This window comes from Rhinoraja longicauda, chromosome 42, assembly GCF_053455715.1.
Source record: "Rhinoraja longicauda isolate Sanriku21f chromosome 42, sRhiLon1.1, whole genome shotgun sequence".
Taxonomy (NCBI): Eukaryota; Metazoa; Chordata; class Chondrichthyes; order Rajiformes; family Arhynchobatidae; genus Rhinoraja; species Rhinoraja longicauda.
In genome coordinates, this window is record NC_135994.1 from 2,155,232 (window position 1) to 2,176,883 (window position 21,652).

The following is a 21,652-nucleotide window of genomic DNA, read 5'->3' on the forward strand; positions in this document are numbered from 1 at the left end:
CGAGGCTGAATCATTTGCAAATGATTTGTTATTAGATGGGCAATGCCTTGTGATATCAAGAAGTGGCTGGGTGGGATGGATGTGAAAAGAAATTTGGCCTTTGACAAATCAGGCCTGAAAATGAGATAAAGTTTCAATTTCCAAGCTGCAAGGTTGACATGGAGCCATTGAGTATTCACAGGCTCCAGGTACTTAGCCAGCATTATAAGTGCTTGGAGTTCATGACTTGAAGAACTTCCTTGATAAGCAAGAACTGCCACAACATGTGTAGGAAACTGCAGATGCTGGTTTACACCAAAGATAGACACAAAATGCTGGAGTAACTTAGCGGGACATGCAGCATCTCTGAAGAGAAGGAATGGGTGACTGGGTGGGTGGGAAACGTCACCCACTCCTTCTCTCCAGAGATACTGCCTGTCCCGCTGAGTTACTCCTGCATTTTGTGTCTAACTGCCAAAACCTGGCGAGCCAACTCGCCTATCCTCCAGGTCTGAATTCATGCCATTTAGCCTGCATGCTGTTTATTCCTACTGTATTAGGAGACAGATCAAGAGGTTCTACTGAGAGGCTCAGCAACTCATTCTGGTAACATTGATGATCGTCCACAATGGGTTACCTTGCCAGCAATACCGTATTCTCTGAACGGATGAGTAAATAAAGAAATTCTGGAACAATAATATTGACACCATTCTCTGCACTTCCCTTTGTTAATGAAATCCTGAAGGGTAAAGTCTGTATAGGAAAAAAACTGCAGATTAAAATCAAAGGTAGACACAAAATGCTGGAGTAACTCAGCAGATCAGGCAGCATCTCGGGAGAGAAGGAATGGGTGACGTTTCCCACCCACCCAGTCACCCATTCATTCTCTTGCCATTCCTTCCTTCTAAAGTCTGTATAAGAAAATAACTGCAGATGCTGGTACAAATCACAGAGTCTCACGTTTCCCAGTGTGATGACATGCTGAGACTGGCTCTCGGATACAGCATTGTGTTTGCTATTGATATGTTGCAGGCTCTCATAGGTTTTCAGTAGGTGCGGTTTAAAGGGGGCAGAGCACAATATTAGCAAAAGATAGACACAAAAGGCTGGAGTAACTCGGCGGGTCAGTCAGCATCTCTGGAGAAAGGAAACAGGTGACATTTCGAGTCGAGACCCATCTTGAGACACTTCTATTCCTTTTCTCCAGAGATGTTGACTGACTCACTGAGGTACTCCAGTTTTTTGTGTCTATCTTCGGTTTAAACCAGCAGTTCCTTCCTAGACAATAGAGAAACATAGAAAATAGGTGCAGGAGGAGGCCATTTGGTCCTTCAAGCCAGCAACGCCATTCATTGTGATCATGGCTGATCATTCACAATCAGTAACCTGTGCCTGCCTTCTCCCCATATCCCTTGATTCCGCTAGCCCCTCGAGCTCTATCGAACTCTCTTTTAAATTCATCCACTGAATTGCCCTCCACTCCCCTCTGTGGCAGAGAATTCCACAGATTCACAACTCTCTGGGTGAAAAAAAAATTCTCACCTCAGTTTTAAATGGCCTTCCCTTTATCCTTAGACTGTGGCCCCTGGTTCTGCACTCCCCCAACATTGGGAACACTTTTCCTGCATCTAGCTTGTCCAGTCCTTTCATAATTTTATGCGTCTTTATAAGATCCCCTCTCATCCTTCTAAACTAGCGCAGCGGTAGAGTTGCTGCTTTACAGCGAATGCAGCGCCGGAGACTCAGGTTCGATCCTGACTACGGGTGCTGCACTGTAAGGAGTTTGTACGTTCTCCCCGTGACCTGCGTGGGTTTTCTCCGAGATCTTCGGTTTCCTCCCACACTCCAAAGACGTACAGGTATGTAGGTTAATTGGCTGGGTAAATGTAAAAATTGTCCCTAGTGGGTGTAGGATAGTGTTAATGTACGGGGATCGCTGGGCGGCACGGACTTGGTGGGCCGAAAAGGCCTGTTTCCGGCTGTATATATATGATATGATATGATATGATAATACAAGCCCAGTCTTTCCAATCATTCCTCACATGACAGTCCCGCCATCCCAGGGATTAACCTCATGAACCCACGCTGCACTGCCTCAATAGCAAGGATGTCCTTCCTCAAATTAGGAGACCAAAACTGCACACAATACTCCAGATGTGGTCTCACTAGGGGCCTATACAACTGCAGAGCTGCAGAAGTTCCTTCCTAGACAATATAAGCGATGTTCTTACAGTTACAGGGAAGTGTTGCCACTGAAAGAATGAATTCAGCAAGGATGGGAATATGGACAGGTACCATCAGGGAGATCATAGTGTCCTGGGCAGACCGGGGAGGCGTGGCACCTGAGGGAGAGACTGGAAGACTATCCAGGACAACAGCCTGATGTCCCTGGCAATAGGAAACATGTTCTCAATGTTGGGGGAGTTCCTGGCATTAGGAAACATGTTCTCAATGTTGGGGGAGTCCAGAACCAGGGGCCACAGTTGAAGAATAAGGGGTAGGCCATTTAGAACGGAGATGAGGAAAAACTTTTTCAGTCAGGGAGTTGTGAATCTGTGGAACTCTCTGCCTCAGAAGGCAGTGGAGGCCAATTCTCTGAATGCATTCAAGAGAGACCTAGATAGAGCTCTTTAGGATAGCGGAGTCAGGGGGTATGGGGAGAAGGCAGGAACGGGGTGCAGACTGTGGATGCCTGCACTTTGGGAAAACCTTTGGGAAAACCTGCAGTAGAGGCGTTCCAGTGCCACTGCCTGTGGGCTGGAGAAAAAGTAAATGAGTTCTCCTCTTGTGTAGAAAGGAACTGCAGATGCTGGTTTACACCAAATGCTGGAGTAACTCCGCGGGACAGGCAGCATTTGTGGATAGAAGGAATGGGTGACGTTTCAATAGACAATGGACAATAGACAATAGGTGCAGGAGGAGGCCATTCGGCCCATTGAGCCAGCACCGCCATTCAATGTGATCATGGCTGATCATTCTCAATCAGTACCCCGTTCCTGCCTTCTCCCCATACCCCCTGACTCCGCTATCCTAAAGAGCTCTATCTAGGTCTCTCTTGAATGTATTCAGAGAATTGGCCTCCACTGCCTTCTGAGGCAGAGAGTTCCACAGATTCACAACTCCCTGACTGAAAAAGTTTTTCCTCATCTCCGTTCTAAATGGCCTACCCCTTATTCTTCAACTGTGGCCCCTGGTTCTGGACTCCCCCAACATTGAGAACATGTTTCCTGCCTCTAACGTGTCCAACCCCTTAATAATCTTATACGTTTCGATAAGATCCCCTCTCATCCTTCTAAATTCCAGTGTATACAAGTTTCTGGTCGAGACCCTCGTTTAGACTGCTCTTGTTGAGTCTGGAGCTTGGATGACTTCACCAATGCAGAAAAATGAAGTGCAACCTGGAATGGTCGTGGCCCTGGGAAACTGAGTGCTGCTATCACCCTGATCCACATTGGCAAAGCGTTCAAGACACACAACTGAGGAAGTGTCCAAGATCATGGGAGCTCACCCATTTCAATGCAGTTTGAATATTGGCCCTTTATGTGGCAATGTCAGGGGTATTAATAAAATCTGCCTGTTCAAAGAATAAATAAGAACTGATGGGTTTTTTTTCAGTCCAGCAAGGTTGGAAATCTCAGTGTAAATTGACTTTGGATCATTTGGGAGAGTTTTGCACCAGAGGAATAGTGTGAGGGAGGACAAAATACCTGCCAACAAAGAGGAGTCAAGTTTCCTGACAGGCACGAGGCCATCCAGATACACATATGTGCAAATCTCTCTACTCTAGGGGAACCACATTTTTAGACGCACTGTACTGTTTTATTTCGGAGTTAAGCAAACCAATTTGTAGCCTGTTATACCTTTTGAATACTTGCCCAAAGATCAATGTTGAAATCAAACTCTGGGCAATTTCCATCATTCAGAGCTTTCTTCATCGATACGGAGTTATTTGGGGGATATTGAATAGAATCCAGATCCAAATTCATTCAGATTTTATGTATTTCACTCAAATCAACAGGGCTCAATTTCAATGGACACAAAGTGCTGGAGTAACTCAGTGGGTCAGGCAGCATCTCTGGAGAGAAGGAATGAGTGACCCTTCTTCAGACTGCGAGTCAGGGGAAAGGAAACAAAAGATATAGACGGTGATGTAGAGAGATATAGAACAAATGAATGAAAGATATGCAGAAAAGTAACGATGGAAGAGGGAAAAGGCCATTGTTAGCTGTTTGCTCGGTGAGAACAGGAACCTGGTACGACTTGGGTGGGGGAGGGATGGAGAGAGAGGGAATGCAGGGGTTACAAAGTTAGATAAATCAATATTCATACCATTGGGTTGTAAGCTCACTGGGTTGTTATTTCAATAGGTTTAATTGTGAACTGGAAATCGCAGTAGCCATCAACTGGAGTAAAACATGGCAGAAATGCACACTGCAAATTATTAACACATGTTGATGTAACGAGCAGTAACACCATAAGGCACAAACTGCTTTACAACTGTTAAACTGATTTAAGTAGCTGTTTAAAGACTGCAAATAACTTCCAAGGAAAGGCTAAATGTTTATTCCATAAAGTTTCTATATGTCAGAGTAAATGACCCAATTATCTTGTCTTATTTCCATTTAAATGGGTGTATAAAGTTTTAATTTATGATGATGTATGTTCATCAGTAGTAATTTACACTTGGAGAACAGCAATTGCATTTTGTGTTAGTGGCAGCTGGCCAGATGGCAGTCAAGGAAGGAACTGCAGATGCAGGTTTAAACCGAAGATAGACACAAAATACCGGAGTAACCTAAAATAGGTGACGTTTCGGGTCGAGATTTTTGCTAATCCCATTTACACTTTTAAACATACTGTATATTTCTATTTACTTACCATCCCCTCTTGCCTTTTACATCCATCTCTTTTGTCATTTAATCTCTCCCACCTTCATTTTTATCAGGAGCTGAACCATCCTAGCACAACTCGAGAGCAGTCCTGAACTACTATCTACCTCATTGGAGGTCCTTGGACGATCTTTGATCGGACTTTACTGGCTTTATCTTGCACTAAACGGTATTTCCTTTAGCATGTATCTGTACACTGTGAGTGGCTCAATTGTAATCATGTATTATCTTTCCGCTGACTGGTTAGCACGCAACAAATGCTTTTCACTGTACCTCGGTACACGTGACAATAAACTCAACTAAACTAAACTAGCTTCCTCTTTTATTTTTTCCTCCCAACCCCACTACCAACCTGTAATAAAAATGAACTCTTAACCTCACAGCTTGCACCTTAAAATTTGTTTTATCTCTAACGTTTCTCAGTTCGGATGAAGGATCGTCAACGTGAAATGTTAAACTGGTTCTCTCTTCACAGGCACCGCCTGACCTGTTGAGTATTTCCAGCATCTTTTTTTTGTTTTATTCCTCAATGACGTGTTTCATTCATATCTTAAGATTACTAATTGTACCACGGAATCTAACCTTCTGTTGTCAGCATTCCACAGGACCGATTAAAATGACATAAATGTAGATACGTGCTCTAATATTTACCTCTATTGACTGCTAGTGCATTGAATCCAACACAGTTCAAGGTCTGGTAAAGTTGTCCGCACAGCTTATGCTGGGAATACACCATGAAGCAAAAAAAGCTCATGTCTTCCCATTCTGTGCCCTCATGGTTACACAGTCCTGTGTCATTACCTGAGTGACTGCAGCCAGGCTTGGAACCCTCAAACTGCATTTCTGTTCTGATTTCAGATTTTAGATTTAGAGATACAGCGCGGAAACAGGCCCTTCGGCCCACCGAGTCCGTGCCTCCCAGCGATCCCCGCACACTAACACTATCCTACACACACTAGGGACAATTTATACATTTACCCAGTCAATTAACCTACAAACCTGCACGTCTTTGGAGTGTGGGAGGAAACCGAAGATCTCGGAGAAAACCCACGCAGGTCACGGGGAGAACGGACAAACTCCGTACAGACGGCCCGATGACGAAAATAACAAGCTTCCACGAAGACAGAAAAGGTTTTCCTTATTGTCCTTTGACTGCAGGTTAATTGTGTAGGAAAATAACTGCAGATGCTGATACAAATCAAAGGTATCACAAAATGCTGGAGTAACTCAGCGGGTCAGGCAGCATCTCAGGAGAGAAGGAATGGGTGACGTTTGATCATACCTGTCCTGGCTGAATGCAAGAAACCATAATTGTACAACATAATGGATCAGGAGCTAATGGAGAAGACATGCTTGGTTGTAGAAAGGTTACCCTTCAATGCACAAGTTAATTTCTCCTCTCTCAGCTTCTCTTGTCCACATGCTCAATGTGAAGTTAGCCTCTCGTATACTCACCTGAGACAAGCATATCAATCAATTCATAAATAAAAGACAATTGCATTTTATTATATAGAGGATGTCACAAGTATGGATTAGGTATAATAAATTGCCCCACATGTGAGCCTGATGGGATAATTTGCAAGTAACAAAGTCACAATTTTGTTGTAGTTGATGTCTCAAAGTTATATTCATCACCCCCTCCCTGCTGCTTGTGATTTGTTTTAATAATTCTTCATTTTCCAAAATACAAATTTTCAGTACAAAATGTTACAGAGGTGGGGATGTGAGAGACAACTCCTGGATCAGATCTTACGTCTGGGATTTTTTTGGTAACTTTTGTAATGATTATATCGAGAGTGATGGGCAGGGAGAGAGGAAGGCTCATTTTCTGAAGGAGCTGGTGTAATCCACTCGAAAGACTTCAATATTGTGCTGCAATATTGGCAGACGTGGCAACTTTCTGTTGCTGCAAATTTTCACAGTGCAGTCATTTTACTGAAGTAGAGTTACACAATAAAGAGGATGCCATTCAGACCATTGTGCTGGTGTCAGCTCCCCTATTATTTTGACTTCAATAAGTAAAAATAATTTTAATGTCATAAATATCTCTAAGTCAACTAAAAGCCCCGGCTGCAATCAATTTCAAGACGCACGACTGAATTGCAAATTGTAGTGTAAGAATCACCAACGATGAACAGCATATTCATGTATGAAAGTACGGACAAGCAAACAAGCAGTTTTTCACTGTATCTTGGTTCATGTGATAACAGTAAGCCCATAACGATACCAAGGCATATTTCTAAATGTTAAAAATGGAGCTGCCTCTACACTTACCAGTGTTTCTCAAGTTACCTCTTTATTGCCTTATCTTATGATTCACAACTGCTTGTTACTGGCAATCAATGAAGGTTCTTCCTTTGACATCATGAACAGGGGAAATCAAATTTTCTTCAATTAATGCGTGGCATAATCAATATTCAACACATCAATCCTCTGCACCGCAGAGTCAAGAAAGGCTCAAAGTTTTTCCCCGTCGCTCTATGAGAGTAAATTGATTCAAAATACAGAACATCTACTCAAATAATCTTTCGCTGTACATTTCGATCTAGTTGACTTTCCTCACATAATATTTCACTGATCACATCAACTCGAGAGCTCGTAAATACACCCACAATTTCATTATCCCCATTTACAGTTATGTTCAATCCAAATGCTAAACATTTATGTATTCATTATTTGTCAAAAGGCATTAACCAAGACAGTATTATCTGAACTGACAATCCTTTAGTAGTTTTAGTGATCTGCACTTGTGGTTAATTTGATGGATTATATTTTTTAACCAAGCACTGAATCTCATCAAATTTTGAATCATTGAGCAGTAGGAGACTAAAATGAATAGACTTTTTGGCTATAACTATATGAAGCTGAATGCTTCATAGTGGCGACAGTCATTTGGTAACATTGAATATTTTAACATGGATTTTGGATTTCTATCAAAAGGTTAATTAACAGCATTTTCTCTTTAAAATAGGTGAAAATCGTTAGATGTATTGGTCTTATACCCTTGCTCCATAATATAAATGTTGCATTCATCAAGAGTCAAGCAATGGTTTAAATTTTTTTGCCTTCCATCACAGTGAGGAATGTGGAGGAGTCACTGTGGTGGATGTTCATGTTGAAATGTATTTTGTGTGTTCTGTTGCTTTTTATTGGTATGACTGTATGGTAAATCAAATTCCTCGTATGTTGCAAAATGTACATGGCTAATAAAGTACGATTATGACTATGATTATGATTATTATGATTTAAAACAAAAACCCAGAAAATGTTGGTAAGATTGAGCCGGGCAGTCAGCATCTGTGGAGAGAGAAATAAAGCTAATAGTTCAGGTCAATGTCAACCTGTTATCAACAGTCATCAACCTTTTTCTTTCAGATTTCCAGCATCTATGTTATTTTGTGAATCCTCTGCGTTCAAACTACGCTGGTTCCCGTTCCTTGCATTAACGCACTCTTGTTAAATGTCTTGATGGGGAGCTCGAACAAAGCTACAGTCTTTGGAGATAAAAATAGCAATTGCAATTACATTTGAAGTTGGTTAGCGTGGCTCTCTTTCACCTGTGTGGTGGGTTCAACTCCAGCCAAAACCGATGGGGTGAATTGATTGTTCCTATAAGGAGCCTACATGGAATGCAGTTGGCTGGTCGTGACCTTGTTCCATGTGGACATGGTTGCACAGTGCAGACGGTGCACTAATTGCCTTCAAATTGACAATTTTACTTGCAGAGGTCATAAAGAAAGCTGTGGAAGGAAGTGGAAACGTTAGGCAGCCTACTCTCCCCAGATTGGGGTTAATGTGTGTGGCTGAGATGAGTACAGTGTTTTACTCTGTAGCTGGCCATGTTATACCTAATGTGAGAAATGTGGATGCTGGATACAGCTGGCTTAAAGCAGGAAATGGTTCTATTTTCAATCAGTGATAACTTCCACCCTGACGAACAGCAAGAATTACAGCAAAACGGGTGGGTGGATAAAAGTGTCCTCAACCTGCCTTGATTTATACTTTAGATTTGAAGGGATGTCAGTTTTACAGGCAAGAACAAAACCAATCAGGTGGAACAAAGTAAAACAGGACCGGGGAGTTGATGAGGGCAGGAGACACATCACGCACTCTGAATCCATGATTCAAGGAGAGGATAAGGGATTGCTTGAGAGAGCAAAGTTTAGTTGCGGAACGTGGAAAGATATCGCAGGCCGAGCAGGAGTGAAAGGGCAAGAGAAGGAAGAAACAGAAAAGGAGGAATGGTTTCCAGGGGCACTTTTGATTGTATATTTTTATGAAGATTTAAAAAAAATTAAAATAACGCAAAATACACAATGATTCCAGTTGAATAGTGGTTACATTGTGAGCGAGGAAATAGTAGGTGGAGAAAAGAAAAGGACCTGATTACTAGCCAAATCTGTGAGAATTTAATTGGGAACGGGAGGCTTTGTACTTGTTGAATTATGCAATTAAGAAAAAGTAATCTCACAATCCACTTGGATTTCAATGCATTCAGAAGAGCAACAATAAATTCGTTCTTTAAGGTAGGCTGCCCAGAGCAGCCACAACACAGCTGAAAAGATGGTGAGAGAACATTTGGAGGAAGGGAGAACATAATAATCACCCTGTAGGTGTGTGGAACCCCCATGTAATGGTCTCCCCCCACCCCCGCCCCACCCCAACGAACAACTTCCATGCCATGGGAGGTCCCACACCATTGTAAGGTGCAGTGTGTAGGAAGGAACTGCAGACGCTGGTTTACACCCAAGATAGACACAAGGTGCTGGAGTAACTCAGCGGGACGGGCAGCATCTCTGGAGAGAAGGGATGAGGCGGCGTTTCGGCTCGAGACCCTTCTTCAGACTGAGAGTCAGGGGAGAGGGGCACAGAGATAAGGAAGGGTAAGGTGTGAAAACGAGAGATCAAAGGGGGCGGGTGTTCAAGGGAAATGTAGAATGGACCATTGTTATCTGAGGGGAAGGTGACAACGAGGCAAACAATCAGGTGTAGGATGAGTGGGGGGGGAGATCAGAGTGAGCGACTGACGGGAATGACATAGAGATGTAGCAAGTACAGAGACCACGGGTGCTGCATATTCCATTCCCCTGAGCGCTGCTGGGTGGATGTTGTGTGCAAGGCATGTTTTAAGGAGTCCCTTTTACCGCAGCCAATCCCAGCGTGAAGTGAGTGATCCAAATGTGCAAAGGAAGTCCAAAGTTTCGCCCAACTGTTCCAATTTATATCAGCAATGGAGGAAAGGCGCAATCTCAGGAGGCTGTGGTTGACACTGGGAATGCATGAGGAGTGCACAGAATGCACATTTCCCGATGACCATAATGTCAACCGCTGGCGCAATCGGACCCAGGTGAAATTTGCTTTAATGTTTGATTTACGTGGGGGGAAAAAAGTGCCAATGGATTTAATTTCTCGGGCGTGGAGTTGAAACACTTCCAAAACCCAGTGCATGCGTTACTTTCCAAATACCTCACTGCTGGCATTAGTACCGCTCGCCCTTATTATTTGGTATGTGTAAGGCAGGAACTTCATACAGTAGATAGACACGACACGCTGGAGGAACTCAACGGGTCAGGCAGCGTCTCTGGAGGGAAGGAATAGGTGACGTTTCGGGTAGAAAACCCGTCTTCAGAGTCAGGGAAAAGGGAAATTAGAGATATAGACGGTGAAGTAGAGAGATATGGAACAAATGAATGAAAGATATGCAACAAAAAAAAAGTAACGATGTTAAAGGATGTCAGATCTATAAAAGATACACGGGTTAAGCAGGAAAGTACAGGGTGGTGGAGAAGCTGGGTTGCTTGCTGTGAGGGTAGAATGGCAGGGCGCATGATTTGGATACAAGACCAACATGTTTGAACCCTCCTGGGACTCAGGCATGACTCAACGTGAGTTGTACAGGGCATTGGTGAGACCACACCTGGAGTATTGCGTACAGTTTTGGTCTCCTAATCTGAGGAAAGACATTCTTGCCATAGAGAGAGTACAGAGAAGGTTCACCAGATTGATTCCTGGGATGGCAGGACTTTCATATGAAGAAAGACTGGAAAGACTCGGCTTGTACTCGCTGGAATTTAGAAGATTGAGGGGGGATCTTATAGAAACTTACAAAATTCTTAAGGGGTTGGACAGGCTAGATGCAGGAAGATTGTTCCCGATGTTGGGGAAGTCTAGAACAAGGGGTCACAGTTTAAGGATAAGGGGGAAGTCTTTTAGGACCGAGATGAGAAAGTTTTTTTTCACACAGAGAGTGGTGAATCTGTGGAATTCTCTGCCACAGAAGGTAGTTGAGGCCAGTTCATTGGCTATATTTAAGAGGGAGTTAGATGTGGCCCTTGTGGCTAAAGGGATCAGGCGGTATGGGGAGAAGGCAGGTGCGGGATACTGAGTTGGATGATCAGCCATAATCATATTGAATGGCGGTGCGTACAGGCTCGAAGGGCCGAATGGCCTACTCCTGCACCTATTTTCTATATTTCTATGATACCTCAACTTAAAGCGTGGAATAGCCAAAAGATCGCCGGCAATGTGGGTCTCAACCTGTGGACAGGCTTCGCAAGACGGTGGCTCTACCCGATGTGTGAACTTGGCAAGAACAACAACAAACTAGGATCTCCAGCTGTTGCTAAAAGGCACAGATGCCGCTTCCATTGGAACTGAGTGTGGCTTCTTGCGAGTTGCTCAAATCCAAACGCAAGGTTTCAAGGCAACAAGTGCAAAGAAAGAGATGCCTCTTCCTCGACACAAGTCTGGTGCACAATGTTCACACAGAGAAATATTTATTTCTGCACAATAATGATTAAGAACATACAGTATATATATATATACTCGATATAACTGTCTGTAAACACATTAAAAAATAGCATTCGGGGTCCAAATGGAGTACGAAATCAAGGACGTTATGGTAGGTAGACTGTTATAAATCGCTTTCAGACCTCAACTCACGTTTTGTGCCCAATTTCAGGCACCGCGTTTCAAGAGGAATACTTGGGCAAGAGGAATACTTGGGCAAGAGGAATACTTGGCCAAGAGGAATACTTGGGCAAGAGGAATACTTGGTCCACGAGAGACGCCGGGAAGGAGGGAAGTATACGGAGAGTCTGGAGAAGCTGTAGTTACTCTCGTCATAGTAAAGAAGGTTAAGGGGGTGATGGCAAATAGGCAGAAGTAGAGGTGGCCGAGAGGATGTGTTGCCATTGGCAGGAGGATCCGCGACCAAAAGTGCCGGGTATTAAATGCCAGGGCAACATAAACATCTTTAAAGAAAGCCAAACCCAGCCACGTATGATCAAGAATGCGTTACTCCTGAGAGGTGGGCTCGACTTCATTAGGGAATTGGATACATCTATAAAGGGAAGGGAGTGCGGTTAAACGGCATGCGTTGGGAAGGAACGGCAGATGCTGGTTTAAACCGAAGACAGACACAAAAAGCTGGAGGAACTCAGCGGGACGGGCAGCATCTGTGGAGAGAAGGAAGGAATGGGTGCCGGGTCTCGACCCGAAACGTCACCTATTCCTTCTCTCCAGAGATGTTGCCTGAGCCGCCGAGTTACACTTTTGTGTCTACCTGCGGCTAAATCTGATCTGATCTGAGGAAATACATTCTTGCCATAGAGGGAGTACAGAGAAGGTTCGCCAGATTGATCCCTGGGATGGCAGGACTTTCATATGAAGAAAGACTGGATAGACTCGGCTTGTACTCGCTGGAATTTAGAAGATTGAGGGGGGATCTTATTGAAACTTACGAAATTCTTAAGGGGTTGGACAGGATAGATGCAGGAAGATTGTTCCCGATGTTGGGGAAGTCCAGAACAAGGGGTCACAGTTTAAGGATAAGGGGGAAGTCTTTTAGGACCGAGATGAGAAAGTTTTTTTTCACACAGGGAGTGGTGAATCTGTGGAATTCTCTACCACAGAAGGTAGTTGAGGCCAGTTCATTGGCCATATTTAAGAGGGAGTTAGATGTGGCCCTTGTGGCTAAAGGGATCAGGGGGTATGGAGAGAAGGCAGGTACAGGATACTGAGTTGGATGATCAGCCATGATCATATTGAATGGCGGTGCAGGCTCGAAGGGCCGAATGGCCTACTCCTGCACCTATTTTCTATGTTCCTAAATGGCAGCTGGGGAGAAGGAATGGGCGACGTTTCGGGTCTGAAGAAGGGGGTCTCGACTCGAAACGTCACCCATTCCTTCTCTCCACAGATGCTGCCCGTCCCGCTGAGTTCCTCCAGCATTTTGTGTCCATCTCTGGAAGCCGCTGTCTGTGTGGGACTCTGGGAGGGATAGTCGAGAGAGACTGGCAGAGTCCACTCCCATCCCGCCCCCTTCCTTTCCCGACAACTTCCAGCCCCACCGCGAAATATCTGCAGACTTTACCCCTTGAAGACAAACACAAAATGTTGGCGTAACTCAGCGGGACAGGCAGCACCTCTGCAGAGAAGGAATGGGTGATGTTTGGGGTCGAGACCCTTCTTCAAACGTCACCCATTCCTTCTGTCCGGAGGTGCTGCCTGTCGCGCTGAGTTACTCCAGCATTTTGTGCCTTTCTTCGGTTTAAACCAGTATCTGCCGTTCCTTCCTACACACTTTGTTCCTGAGATCTTCAGGAAACGAATTTTGCCTTCCTCGGTCGTACTTTGCCGGCTTGACCTGGCACTAAACGTTATCCCCTTATCTTTTCTCCAGAGATTTTGCCTGACCCGCGAGTTACACTTTTGTGTCTGTCTGCGGCTGAATGGTAGCTGGGGAAAAGGGATGGGCGACTTTTCGGGTCTGAAGAAGGGTCTCAACACCCATTCCTTCCCTCCACGGATGCTGCCCGTCCCGTTGAGTTCCTCCAGCATTTTGTGTCTATCTCTGGAAGCCGCTGTCTGTGTGGGACTCGGGTTCCACTGCACTCTGTGGTTATTGTAATCATGTATTGATCGTATTGCTCCTACAACAATCGCGTATTCCAGAACAAGGGGTCACAGTTTAAGGATAAGGGGGAAGTCTTTTAGGACCGAGATGAGAACGTTTTTTTTCACACAGAGAGTGGTGAATCTGTGGAATTCTCTGCCACAGAAGGTAGTTGAGGCCAGTTCATTGGCTATATTTAAGAGGGAGTTAGATGTGGCCCTTGTGGCTAAAGGGATCAGGGGGTATGGAGAGAAGGCAGGTACGGGATACTGAGTTGGATGATCAGCCATGATCATATTGAATGGCGGTGCGTACACGCTCGAAGGGTCGAATGGCCTACTCCTGCACCTATTTTCTATGTTTCTATTTTCTATGTATTGTCTTTGCGCTAAGCGGTTAGCGCGCAACACAAGCCTTTCACTCTATCTGGGTACGCGTGACATAGAAACATAGAAACATAGAAAATAGGTGCAGGAGTAGGCCATTCGGCCCTTCGAGCCTGCACCGCCATTCAATATGATCATGGCTGATCGTCCAGCTCAGTAACCTGTACCTGCCTTCTCTCCATACCCCCTGATCCCTTTAGCCACAAGGGCCACATTTAACTCCCTCTTAAATATAGCCAATGAACTGGCCTCAACTACCTTCTGTGGCAGAGAATTCCACAGATTCACCACTCTCTGTGTGAAAAAATGTTTTCTCATCTCGGTCCTAAAAGACTTCCCCCTTATCCTTAAGCTGTGACCCCTTGTTCTGGACTTCCCCAACATCGGGAACAATCTTCCCGCATCTAGCCTCTCCAACCCCTTAAGAATTTTATATGTTTCTATAAGATCCCCCCTCAGTCTTCTAAATTCCAGCGAGTATAAGCTTAGTCTATTCAGTCTTTCTTCATATGGAAGTCCCGCCATCCCAGGGATCAATCTGGTGACAATAAACTCAACTGAACTGAAATTCGCCCGTTAATCGGCGGGCGAGATAGTTCCCCATCATCGCCAATCTTTCCGTTCAGGTCCTCTCAGGTGCAACTTGCCTGAGGACTCTTTCTCACCTGAGAAACTTCACACACAAAAAAACGTTTTTGTTCGTTCGCCACTGGGAAGACAAGCACTTACTTACCTGGCCGTTCTTACACAGGTCTGCCCACATACTCGTGCCATCCCCTCCTCTCATGAGGACGTGATAGGTAAAGAAGTAGATTCCGGGCACAGTGCAGGTGAACTTGCCCGTGGACGCTTCGTAGTGGTTCCCAACGTTTGTCACAACGTCGTCAAACTTGAGGACTTCGTAGCCTTCGTGGGGTTTCTTGAGTCCGGCGTAAAAAGCAATCTTCGGGCTGTGGAAAGCGGCGCTGAATGTCCCTGCCCCTGAGCCGGGCGGGCCGGGCGGGCCGGGCTTGCCAAGGTCTCCCCATTCACCGGGCGGACCTCGCGGGCCCGGGGGTCCAGGCTCTCCGGGAGGTCCCCTGGGTCCGGGTTTGCCCCGGCGTCCCTGGTCGCCCTTGCCCCCGTGGATGAAGGGTGGCGGGGACATGACGGCCAGATCCTGGATGGCTTCTGCAGCCGTGGAGCTGGGCTTCGGGCTATAGGGGTCGCACACCATCCTGCAGCTGCCCAGCATCTCGTAGTGAGCCGAAGCCTTGGAGCTTTGGACCAGTAAAGGGATGGCGATGAGCAGAATCAAGACCATGGCCACCCCTATGGCAGCTCCAATCACTCGCTTCCGCCGGCTGATTCTGGACGCAGCCAGCGTCAAAAAATCGTTTTCACTTTTGGAAGTAATGGTGAACGATTTAACGGAGGCCACCGCAGAGGCGAAATCTGTTTGGGTGGCTATCGGGAGGCAGGAGGGATTGCTGTGGGGGTGAATCAGGATCTGCCAGAGAAAGTTTAGCTGGGGCTGTTCTCCCCCCTGCCAGTTGCAATGTCCATCAGTGAGGAAGGCAGCGCGCAGTGTCTGTACCGACAGGCTGCTCCACTCGGTCTGACGAGGGAAAAGGGGATTTTGTGGACAATCCGAGCGACCCCTGCCTTCAGATCGCGTGGAATCACATCTTCCTGACGCCAGCCGCCCTCGGCTCGGATCGCCAATCTTCGCAGAAGTGCGGACAGGTCTCCCAAACTTCTTAAAAACATATATATATATATATATATATATATAAGTCTTCCGATATTTAAATAGGCGGCAGACAATAAAGCAAGATACACTCAAAAGTGACGCGGCAGCAAGGAGTTTGCATTTCAACGATCTCAACAATAAACCACATGATGTTTTAGGGACTATTTATTTTCGCAGGCTGCAGAAATCGCTTTTTTTTAAAAGCACGAATCTTAGGTTAGTAGCAAGGTAGGAAGAGCGGAACTCACCTAATGCAGTGTTATTTCAAATAGACACACACACACACACACACACACACACACACACACATACACACGCACACACACACACACACACACACATACACACACACACACACACACACACATACACACACACACATATACACACACACACAAACTTAGCAATAGGTAAACAATATAAAGAACCCGTTTAACTCTCCCGTGCCTCCAACTAGATTTTTTTTCTCCAGAAAAAACAGCTTTCAGTGTCAGTTCATTCCGGTAAAGCGCTGCGTAAAGTCCTGCCGAATTACTTTAGACGAATTTGAACGACCGCCGTTTAATACAGACACATCAAGGAGCCCGCGGTATTCTCTGATGGTCGAATTTCCAAGGCGAGACTCAGCCAAAAAGATCTCATTTGGGACAGAAATCTCATGTGGGACACTCGGCTGTCTCCCCCTCCTCTCTCTCACCCGGCGGTTGTTTTTAAAAGAAATATATAAATATTCCAAGCTTCCTTTTTTAAATTAAAAAAAAACTACAATCCCGATTTAGACTCGCAGGTGGACCTGTCAATTCACACGTTTAATTCTGTTTCTCGTCCCAGTTGCAATGGGACGAATCAAAGAACTTCTAACGTGGGAATAGGCATTCCCGCCACCCGAGGCAATTTCATATTTTTTCCCTCGACCGTGGAACTGAATGAAATGCCCAACAACATTAATTGAATGAATGAAGTCTGGATGCTGGCAATTGGCTAAGTTTTGTTCTGAATTTGCATGCAAACGAACGAGTCTTTCGTTCCCGTGTTTTCCTAAACGAGTGAATATTATTTTGCCCAACCCTGTTTAATATTTATCTGCGCCGCGGATAAATATCACAGAACAAATGCTTCATGAAACCAAACAATTACACCATAATCTGGCTGTAATGTAATTAAACACGCCTCTGGGACGGTGGTGAAATCTAATTTAATTGTGTTCCAGTGTGAGATGAGAGCTGTAATGCAGGGTTTCTGAAAAAAAACCCAGCTCTTTCCGAGCTCAGACTGTCATGTCTTGAGCTGCAGATGTACCATGTTTATCAATTTTCCTCTTAACTTGATAAACACGTACAGGAGACCGCAATCAATACAATTTCTAACCATAATTAATCACAGCTATCCAAACTGCAACGCCGGGTTTAGCCATTCGAAGATCTTCTCTCCATAAAAAAAAAAGTTTTATTTGCTAACCAAATATATTTGAAATGGCCAGGTTAGCTAAAATTCAATTTCAATTGACCCTCGGTTAGGCAGTGTGGCTTTCTTTAAACGGTTATTGGTTTTGGGGGGAAATTGAGCCAGCTTCCCTTGATCCTTGTGAAACTCTGCAAATCAGAAAACAAAATATCTGGCAATAACAGGGCCTTAATTAGAAGACAGGTTTGAAAGATTTAGCGCAGCGGTCGAGTGGAGCGATTGTTCAACTGTATTGGGAGACCTGCAGGGCCAGTTAATTGGCTATATTTGCCCCCTGTTGCTTTGAAAGGATCGCTGTTGCGAATTAAATGGGATCAGGATTTAGCTGGATGCAGAGAGCGAGAAGGCGAATGGTAAACCTGGCCACAGTACGGCAGGAGGGTCGGTCTGTCTGTCGGTCGGCAGCGGCCCCTTGTGTTGTGTTGTGTTGGGGGGAGGGGAGGGGAGGGGGTTGGGGTGGGAAAGTGATCACTGCCCCAACCACTCAAATAAATACCAATGTAGGAAAAGAACTGCAGGCGCTGGTACAAATCGAAGGTATCGCAAAATGCTGGAGTAACTCAGCGGGTCAGGCAGCATCTCAGGAGAGAAGGAATGGGTGACGTTTCGGGTCGAGACCCTTCTTCAGACTCGAATACCAATGGTGTCGCTCCTACCAGAAGTGGTCTTTTAATAATACTCCCAGAATACTGCAGATTTTAAATATATATATTATCACAACGGAACGTACGGGGTTTGTACGCTCTCCCCGTGACCCGCGTGGGTTTTCTCCGGGGGCTCCGGTTTCCTCCCGCACGTACATGTTTCTAGGTTAATTGGCTTGGTACAATTGTAAATTTTCACTGGTGTGCGTAGGATAGTGTTAATATGCGGGGATCGTTTATCGGAGAGGACTCGAAGGGCCGAAGGGCTTGTTTCCTCGCTGTTTCTCTAAACTAAATTAAACTAAACAGAAGGCTGTTGAGGCTAAGTCAATGGATATTTTTAAGGCAGAGATAGATAGACTATTGATTAGTACGGGTGTCGGGGGTTATGGGGGTTAGGAGGGAGAGATAGATCAGCCATGATTGAATGGCAGAGTAGACTTGATGGGCCGAATGGCCTAATTCTACTCCGGTCACTTATGAATGTGAACTTATGAACTAAACAAGAGTATTGCCTGCAATTTAAAAAAAAACATTCAAAATAATCCCGCAAGTTATTAAATAGAAAATACATTGAAGGTTTAAGATGTGTGGGAAAGAACTGCAGATGCTGGTTTAAATCGAAGGTATTTATTCACAAAATGCTGGAGTAACTCAGCGGGTCAGGCAGCATCTGTGGAGAGAGAAGGAATGGGTGACGTTTCGGGACGAGACCCTTTTTCAGACTGAGGGTCTGGGGAGAGGGAAACCGGAGATACAGACAGTGAGGTCGAGAGATATAGAAGATTTTGAAAGATATGAAAGATATGCAAAAAAGTAAGATTTGAAGATATGAAAGATATGCAATAAAAGTAACGATGATCAAGGAAGCAGTTAGCTTAGCTAGTTGAGAACAGGAACCTGTTGCGACTTGGGTGGGGGAGGGATGGAGAGAGAGAGGGAATGCCGGGGTTACTTGAAGTTAGAGAAATCAATATACAGTATGCCTATCCCGCTGAGTTACTCCAGTCAAATGTTATTGACTAGTGTCCGGACCAACGAATTGGGACGGTTTGCTAGGGTCAGCCAGCCATTCCGCTTTGTGCTTCACGCTCGGTTTGATATTCAGTCGCGTTTTCTACTATTTCTATTCGTACTATTTCGGTTATATATTGGGGGTTTTTCTCCTCCTATTCCATAGGCTTCACATGGGCAGATCCCAGGGATCGTGTCGTTTTTGTTGTTGTAGTGGCGGGGGGGCGGGGGGGGGGGGGGGTTGTAGAAATATTGTAGATTGAATTGTAATATTTATCCCATCTGCCCTGAGCTGGTGGGTCAGACCGCAACTACATTTTTTTATTTCAGACCTGGGCTCAATCACCCATATTGTTTATTTTCATCGCGCCTCCATCTGCATAAAGGTCAGACAGATTTACTTTAGAGGCTGGTTTCTATGAAGTCAAAACGGAAAGGTGGGAACATTGTTAAAGTAGAGACACGACTGTATCCCTCCAGCTCATTGCCTCTGAACTAGTGGGTAATTGTCAGAGTCGCTGCGCTTGTTAAATCCGCCTCTCTCCTCCTGATGCTCACGGAGATGTCCAGATCCAATGGCACCAAGCAAGTCCAAGTAAGTCACTGCATATAAAACACAGCTTGGGCTTCTTTCCAAATGACGGGTTTGATGCAATGTAAATGCAAAATTCAGCTGACTTAATTCACAGAATTTCTCATTGACATTCCTATATCCGCTCCTATTAGCTGAATGTCCATTAGACAATAGACAATAGACAATAGGTGCAGGAGGAGGCCATTCGGCCCTTCGAGCCAGCACTGCCATTCAATGTGATCATGGCTGATCATTCTCAATCAGTACCCCGTTCCTGCCTTCTCCCCATACCCCCTGACTCCGCTATCCTTAAGAGCTCTATCCAGCTCTCTCTTGAATGCATTCAGAGAATTGGCCTCCACTGCCTTCTGAGGCAGAGAATTCCACAGATTCACAACTCTCTGACTGAAAATGTTTGTCCTCATCTCAGTTCTAATGACTAATTACAAAGGACTCGGGTACCACATTGTGCTTAAAATTGGTAAATTGTGCGATTTTCTCCAACAGAGCGCTATACCGTGGTTGCTTCTCGGTCTGAAGAAGGGTCTCGACCTGAAACGTCGTCTGGCCGTTTTCCTCCACAGATGCTGATCGACCCTCTGAGTTTCTCCGACACTTGGGGGGTTTTCTGCCTAAGTTATAAATGCTGGTATTCTGACCAGGAGGCTTCAATTATTTTCGGAGCGGCGTGAATTAAGTTCTACCGGCTGCCCTTTAATAGGCTAAACATACCCGACAGTAAAACACAAAGTGCTGGAGGAACTCAGCGGGCCGCGGAGCATCTGAGGGGGGGGAATGGATAGGCGATGTTTTGGTTCGGGACCCTTCTTCAGACCCGAAACTACGTTTGTCCATTCGCTCCACAGATGTTGCCTGACCCGCAGAGTTCGTCCAGCACCTTGTGTTTTGCTCAAGATTCCAGCATCTGCAGTCTGTGGTGAAGTTCTGATGAGTCTGATTATTATCTGAATGGTGGCCGATTAGGAGAAGGGGAGATGCAACGAGACCTGGGTGTCGTGGTACACCAGTCATTGAAAGTAGGCGTGCAGGTGCAGCAGGCAGTGAAGAAAGCGAATGGTATGTTGGCATTCATAGCGAGGGGATTTGAGTATAGGAGGAGGGAGGTTCTGCTGCAGTTGTACAGGGCATTGGTGAGACCACACCTGGAGTATTGCGTACAGTTTTGGCCTCCTAATCTGAGGAAAGACATTCTTGCCATAGAGGGAGTACAGAGAAGGTTCACCAGATTGATTCCTGGGATGGCAGGACCTTCATATGAAGAAAGACTGGATAGACTCGGCTTGTACTCGCTGGAATTTAGAAGATTGAGGGGGGATCTTATAGAAACTTACAAAATTCTTAAGGGGTTGGACAGGCTAGATGCAGGAAGATTGTTCACGATGTTGGGGAAGTCCAGAACAAAGGGTCACAGTTTAAGGATAAGGGGGAAGTCTTTTAGGACCGAGATGGGAAAGTTTTTTTTCACACAGAGAGTGGTGAATCTGTGGAATTCTCTGCCACAGAAGGTAGTTGAGGCCAGTTCATTGGCTATATTTAAGAGGGAGTTAGATGTGGCCCTTGTGGCTAAAGGGATCAGGGGGTATGGAGAGAAGGCAGTTACAGGATACTTAGTTGGATGATCAGCCATGATCATATTGAATGGCGGTGCGTACTGGCTCGAAGGGCCGAATGGCCTACTCCTGCACCTATTTTCTGTTTCTATGTTTCTACGAGTCGAGGGCGGCAGGAGAAGGCAGGAGTTTGGGGTTGAGGGAAAGATAGACAAGGCATGATCGAAAGTCTCAAGAGGGGTCTCGACCCTGAAACGTCATCTATTCCTTTTCTCCAGGGGTGCTGCCTGTCCCACTGAGTTACTCCAGCATTTTGTGTCTACCTGCCGAATGGCGGGGCAGAATTGATGGGCCGAATGGCCTTATTCTGCCTCTATGTCTTATGGGTTTATGGCTTCTCTAAACCTAAACCCGGGTTCCGCCGATTAAAGAGCAGTATGTGGTGGCAGTCTGAAGAATGGTCTCGACCCGAAACGTCACCCATTCCTTCTCTCCCGAGATGC

General features: G+C 45.3%; 1 protein-coding gene across 1 annotated transcript in view; it reads right to left on the reverse strand.

The window, feature by feature from the left end:
- Positions 1-15,459, reverse strand: part of LOC144611927 (complement C1q-like protein 2) — a 37,650-nt gene extending 22,191 nt beyond the window's left edge. Inside the window, exon 1 of the mRNA XM_078431260.1 lies at positions 14,884-15,459. Coding sequence (XP_078287386.1) covers positions 14,884-15,453 — 570 coding nt within the window. The 5' untranslated portion in view covers positions 15,454-15,459. The remainder of the gene's footprint in view (positions 1-14,883) is intronic.
- Positions 15,460-21,652: the final 6,193 nt, after the last annotated feature.